Source organism: Charadrius vociferus, unplaced genomic scaffold (genome assembly GCF_000708025.1).
Source record: "Charadrius vociferus isolate BGI_N301 unplaced genomic scaffold, ASM70802v2 scaffold179, whole genome shotgun sequence".
Classification (NCBI taxonomy): domain Eukaryota; kingdom Metazoa; phylum Chordata; class Aves; order Charadriiformes; family Charadriidae; genus Charadrius; species Charadrius vociferus.
Window position 1 is genome coordinate 3,365,091 of NW_009650072.1, and position 7,072 is coordinate 3,372,162.

Here is a 7,072-nt window from a genome sequence, read left to right on the forward strand (position 1 = left end):
AGAGAAAACAATCCTACATAGGAATAAGATTAACTGTCATATTTTGTTGTTAATGTTGCTGGAAATTAATCTCTCCCCGTTATTTTCAAGCCATTCTCTACCACACTAAGTTTAGTGGGATGCCGTAGCTGTACAAAGCCCTTGTTTGTGTTATTCACTCTTAAAAAAAAAAAAAAAAAACAACTTGTAAATGCGCTGTGCAACACATCAAAATTAACCCGAATATTTACTACTCCCACCCACCCCTTATTTCAGCCACTTAAGTAATTCCTAGTTGTAAGAGTGGAATAGGGTTCAAAATACCAGGGCAGGATTGTTCCACGAGGTAAGTCCTCTGGGTTATTCACAGCATGAAGGACCCGTGGCATTAGCTTGAACAGCAGAGGTTTCTTTGGCATTAACAAGAGACTCTACCTCACTGAATCCTAAGGTCAAGCTATTTGTTGATCATGGACTGGTAGCCTGGCCGCTCTCAGTGAAGCCAGTTTTCTGTGTAGTAAGAAGATTGCCATGGTGTTATGTGCTGGGCAGTTGCTTCTGCTCCCATTTAGAATTTTCCCTCTTTTGTTTTGCCAAAAAACCCTAATTTAATGTGACCCAAACTTCCAAATAGTTTTAGCCCCCTCAATGCTGTATTATTTTGCCCAGTTTAAGGGTTTTGGGTTTTTTTTATAGTGCACACTGATTTGACGGTTTGATATTCAGTTTGACTTATTTATTCTTGTTACAAATTTGTGGGCAGGATCTGTGGACACTTAATATTAAAAAAATCTTTTTCTCCCACTATAGAGGGCAAAGAGTGGTGCTAGGTTTCATTACTAGAGAGAGCTGTGAAGATGTCCTTTTTTCCACTTTTGCAAAAGCTACTCGATTCCTCCTAAATACTGCCAGTATACAGAATCCCAATCCAGAGCAGAAGATCTCTGGCTGGTTTGAAGGCTGAGGGTGTGAACCATAAGTGTGTTGCCATAAGTGAGAACATTCAGGATTTACTGCTGCCACCTAAAAGTGTCACAGACTATAGTTCTTTCTGTGCAAAGCTTCCATACCAACAAATGCAGCTACAGCGCTTTGCTATACACAAACAAAACTGTACTACTCCAAGAGATATAATAATGAGTTTCAGGTTAAAATCGTCATGGAAAAAATGCAAAACGGGGGCGGGGGGAGTTCCCACTGGCTAGGAGTTCAATTGCTAAGTAAAGTTAGTAAATTAATTTTCTTTATATGTTGTATGGGTATTGATTGTTTTAAGTCCCTTGAGCCTCTGAAAATCCCAAATGTAGTCTGCATGTGGGCTGAACTCAAAAAGAAAGCTTCCTTAAATAGGCCTTTGACAATTAATTAGTTATATGATAAATCATAACAGAGAATAAACAGTCTTGGCTCTACAGGATCAAGCTTTTTGTACACCCTCAGGATCTTTTTTTTTTTTTAAACTAATCTACAATGTGATTTTTTTGGTCATTGTTTTATTTTAAGAGCTCAAATAAATGCTACATTGCAATCTATTAAAAATCAACAGAAGAAAAAATTGTAGTGCAAAACCTCATTAAACTGCAACACTTTTTATTTTTGTTAATTTTTTATATAATTTTGTCAAACAGCGGCACAAGAAACGCACATTCCAGATCCAAGTCTGAATTGATACCTTTAAGTTCTAATTTAATTGTTGTGTCCATTTTACCCACTGGATCAATTGAGGATAACCTGGGGCAATTCCCAGGTGGTGAATAAACAGATCAACTAACTACATCTCTCTAGTGTGCCTGAACAGAAAACCGTTTTCTATTCTGAAAAGGAAAGATGGCAGCTTCCTTTTGTTTCTAATAATCTTTAACAAATAATTCAAATCTCAATTTTCAGCCTAGTTTCTGGTTTTGGAAGAGTTCCTAGAAAGGCCAGTGACTTTTAGCCCTGTTATCTTTTAGAAATTAATGCTGGTTATGTGTTTATTTGTTAGTGCGTGTGATTCTTGCAGTATAAACAGGCAAAGTAATCTTTTATATACAAGAATCCATATACAAGGCAAGCACCATAAAGGCACTTAACGAAGTCAGTGACTAAAATAACATTTGCTGAAGGACACCACACTGGAGCCAGCACGCGAGTTGTTTATTGGCATGAGTTAGTCCACAGCACTCAACTTATTCTCCTGAGGAAAACACAACACTTGTACTACAAGTACTAGACAGGGAGTACTCAAAATATTAACCATTTGAATGCTGGAAAATCAACTAAGGTACAAAGTGATCAGTGAGATCATGTGGCGATTCTAAGAGTACATCTATGTACAAGGATAGTCAGGAGTGAATAGGAAGTTGGTGTAGACCTAATTGTTCAAAAATTACTGCTGCTTTGGTTGCCTCAGCATTTCTCAGCGAAGCTTAAAATATTTTGAAGTGCTGAGTACCAACCAAGCTAACTGACGCTGCGGTAATTAATTACCTTCCAAAATATTTATAGCCTGAATCAGAGCTGTAGGTGCAGTAAATAAGTGTGCAGGTAAGAAGAAAAGCAAACTTTTTACTGAAAACCTGCCTCCTCTTTTGGGATGAGGAGTGGATGCCCAGAGGAGAGAGAACAGATGAGTGTGACAGTAACCCCTCTGCCTAGTGAGAGCAAGATGCAGAGTACTGTCACTCAAGGAAAGCACCGTCGCTGGAGCATATTGTCCTCGTTTTTGTGAAGAATCCTGGTGATGTGGGAGGGCAGTGGAGCATCAGGTGTATCCTTAGGTCACGCTAGCAAGGGAAATAGCCTGCAGCCCTTCAGTTGATTCACCATGTGTTTTGCCAGATATCACCAAATGCATGAGTGTTTGTTTAACGCTTCAAAGCAGTGAGTGAAGAGAAGAGCAAGCTTTTTCCCCAGGTTTCAAGTGCCACGTGGTATGGCCAAGTCAGCACTGCTCTGGCTGTATTGAACTAGGAAGGTAGCATTCAGCTGAGGAGCCAGTTCAAAGCAAGTATAACTGCCTGAATGTTCTGCTCTATGTTGGAAAATATGCTTCATAAAATGACATAATGATAGAGGTCATGTGTGTAGCTGAAGCAATGAGGTGCCTGAAGAGCATTCAAGGACTTAAGTATTGTGTTCTCCTACAATAACATAGTGTGGCTTCCTCAATCATAGGTAAAGGAGGATGGCATTCTGTGAAGATCAAGTGGAGAGAAGAAGCACTGATGACCATTTGTGCCATGTAAAATATAGGAAACAAACTGAACGTTTGAACGAATGATATCAATGCTGCTTTTTTTGATGATGTAACAAGTGGATGCAGAAGAGTTCTCATTCATTAGTTTCAATGGAACTCTGTGGCACACACTTAAAAATAAGCTGTTCTAATCTAAAACACTTAACTGAGTGTTTGCCTCAAGATGGTTGTCCAACAAAGAGCTTGTGCTTTGTTTCCACTCTAAGATAGATCTGCTTACTCATAAGTTCTTTCTTCATTTTTAATGAGGGACAACAATTAAAAATTAATAAGGTTTATTTAGAGAAAAACAGCCATTTCTGTGAACCTCTGCACTATTATGCTTATTGCACAGTTTTCAATAGTAGTACTTTAGACAATTTTTACAAAGAAATTTCATTTGCTTCTATGAAAAGGTAGAATGGAGTTCTTTGTTCCACAAGAATAAAACAACGGTTTTCTCTGGAGGTGACTTCCTCCGTATTTTTTTTTTCCTCTCAACCTTTCCAAATGTACTTTTGAAAAGGATAGGTGCTTTCCTCCCATTCATGGAAATTGCTTTTCCTGTCTACCTCCAAGAGCAGAATTTAATAGGAAGCAGAAGTCATTGATCAGTACACCTTGTTTAGCAAATTCTGAATCACAATAAGGATTTGCTTTATTAGTTTGTTTTTTTCTGAGTAAGATTTCCTCTTGATACTTTGTCTCATCGATGACTTTAAAATACACAGGAAAGTGAATTTTTCCTGCTTGATGCCTAAACTTACATGCCTAACTTATTTTGAACATGGGCCGTGGCTGTTCAGAACTTCCAAAAGATTATTTTTCTTTTGTATCTTTTTCTAGGTGCAAACAAAAGCAAAACCCTGCAGAGTGATACACAATAGCAAAACATGATTTTTAGGGACAGACCACTTCCCCTACATAGCACTGTTGAGAAAGAGAGGTCAGTGCAAAACAGGTGAATAAGAGGAGCAAGAAACAAAGGTAGGAAAGAAAAATTAAAGCTTCCACTTAAATGAATATTCTTACCTGTTAAAAACAGCTATCAGGTTTTAAATACGGAAGTGTCAATACTTCACTGCAAATACCAAAATCTGCCTGCATCCTGAAGACAAACTCAAATTCCAAGGCAAGCATAAAAAGTGAATTTTTTTGCCTTGAATTAAAAATATTGCCCTTATCTGTCTGGAATTCAATTTCACACTATCAAGGTGCTTCCAAAATATTTTCCAGACAGCTGTTGAATGTGTTGGTGGCTGCCAGGATCTAACTTGATTTCTTGTTTCTTATGGATGTGCTGAAATGATGAAGTAGAAAACTGACCTCTTGTGATATGGAAATACTCAGAAAAGAGTAAGGGAAACAAGATCTAATGGGACTTCAGTGAAAAAATAGGTTGCATTTGCAACGTGCAGATAAACATAGATCTCTGCCTGTTGCTTTCATACTGTTCTTTGCTTTTTCTGTACTTTGAGAAGAAATCCTATTCTCACAAAGCTGTACAAAAATACAGCTTTGAGAAAAAAAACTATTCCTCTGTGACTTGCTCCAAAGCCCACTAGGCAGAGGACTAGCAAAGATAGTCTGGGTAAGTAGATTCAGTCCTTTGACACCACAGGCCATCACATCTAAGCTTTTCATAAAAGGATCAAACTCCTCCTCAGAATTATTTTGTGAAGTCACAGAATAGCTCTTTCACCATTTGTGAGTGAAAAAGAAATTGCCATTTGATGCTTTAGTGAGCAAAAGCAGGATTGGTCCAATTCAGCACTCTGGATTTCATTGTTACAGCAGGGACAAAATTGTGGCACTGCTATTGGAAGTGCGAATTCTTTAAAGAGCTTGTGTGTGTGCATGGGTGTGTTTATTGCGAAGAATGCTCAGTTTACCAATTTCTGTTTACCAAATGTTTTGATTTCTGTCAGTGTGGGTTTTTTTTTTTTCAGTATTTCATTAAGTACTTAATTGTAATCCATCCCTATTTCATCAATCACCTTTCTGTTCAGGTTGCCAAGACATTGCTGACTCAACTTCAGCTCTGTGATGGGTGCACATCTGTTCTAGCACCTGGACTGAGACCATTAATTTTAAACCACCATGTTAACTGTGTAACCTTGGATGCATTTGAAAACCATTGAAAAGATAAAATTCAAATTGCAAACTACGGAGTCTCCTGCTATTTTGTTGTTTGAGAAATACCTTTTTAAAAATATGGTGATTGACACCTTGTAGTAAAGGAAGATGGTCTCGAGGTTTAGAGACTCTGCAGAGGCTGGGGATGGGAGCTCGGTTCTCTGATTCCTTTAGCGATTTTGGCAAACTTCAATTTCTGTGTTTAGTTCTCCATACATAGTGAAGGTGATGATGATTCCTCCCCCAAATCTTACCCCATGATTTCATTCTCTAGAGTGTAAACTGTCAAGAGTTCTTTGCTGCTATTTGTTCAGCTGCAACATAGAGCCTTTGTGTTACTTAGGGCCTCAGGAAATACTTAAATATAAATGATTTTAAAATTATCTGCATGTAAACTGCACATACTGTTTATTAAATAATTACTAGGATAACAGACATGAGCCTAACCAGAAGCTCAGATGAATGCTGGGTTCTGTCCAAAACTTAAAATAATTATAGTCTTTCCAGTGTGGGTGTAACTTTAACATTTGAAAATACATATACACAGGATTTGGCTGGGGGTTTGTCTTTTAATTATTATACTTAACCACGCTGCTGAAGCCCTAAAAGATCCTGTATAGGAAATAATATGCTGCATGCAGGGAATTACTTTTTCTTACCTCCTGTCTGACAGCAAGATCAATAAAAGCAGCATGACAAAAGTAATTTTCAGGTCTATTAGTGGAGTTGTCTGTCCTAGAAATCGAATGCTCTCTCACATTGAGTTATCCATAGCTTGATCATTAGAGGAAAAACAAAGAACTCTTTCATCTATGGGGTCGTCTCCCACAGAGGCATTTAGCCAGCTTGTCACTTAGGCAATTGGAAGAGTTAAGCCTGGGTATGTGGGCATTCTTGGTTTGCGTTTCTGTTCGTAGGATGCGGTACGTTGTATTAAATACTCAGCTAAGCAATGGGTAAGTGTGACTGGGAACAAAAGGAGCCCCAAGGTAAAGGATTTCGTTAAGCATCTTAATGCTGAGTGTTTCATGGCTACATACCAGAGATATTTGAACCTCAGGCTTTGACTCGACCTGTGCTTGGAAGTGTAAGTCAGGTGCAGACTTCTGGCATGACATTTTACTTTCCAGTATTATCCCCCAGCATGGATGTATTTGAACAGAGTTTTTGTTTGGCTTTGGCTCAGCTGAGCCTAACTCCTGCTCAAGGCAAAAAGGGTTGAAAAGTTTATTTTCTAGATTATTTTGGTATACATAAAATTGCTTCGGGAGTGATACAGAATCCACTCAAATTACTGGTCTGATTCCCACAGACTGCAGCAGTCTTGGTGGGGAAAAAAAAAGTTAGGCTTGAACTCATTTTAGGGGTGAAAAAAGGTAAAGCACGAACGTAATAGCTGTTCAGGATATGATGTTGAAGTCTCCTTTGACGACAGCATACAGCTGTTTACACAATTTAATCTAATAATATCTTCATCACAGTGGAGAGAAAAAAGCACAAAGCTGACAAGGTTAAAAAAATATACTTTTTGTAGTCTACCGTTCCTCTGTCATCACTAATTTAGCGCGCTGCTTTTTTTTTTTTCCTTTATAATGTTCTGTCTTATTAATGACGCATAAAATGCTGAATTACGGAGCCCCAAGAAACCTGGAACACCGCTTTATGTTGCTCTGAGGTCACCGGGGACGGTCACGGGGCTTTCGCCATGGTCTCCAGCCGTGCCAGGAAGGGGACAGGGCT

The 7,072-nt window shown here is 38.5% G+C and overlaps 1 protein-coding gene across 1 annotated transcript in view; it reads left to right on the forward strand.

The window, feature by feature from the left end:
• The first annotated feature begins 6,250 nt into the window (after window positions 1-6,250).
• ABCC8 (ATP-binding cassette, sub-family C (CFTR/MRP), member 8) overlaps window positions 6,251-7,072 on the forward strand; it is an 82,890-nt gene continuing 82,068 nt past the window's right edge. Inside the window, exon 1 of the mRNA XM_009892047.1 lies at window positions 6,251-6,288. Within this exon, the coding sequence (XP_009890349.1) occupies window positions 6,251-6,288 (38 nt within the window). The remainder of the gene's footprint in view (window positions 6,289-7,072) is intronic.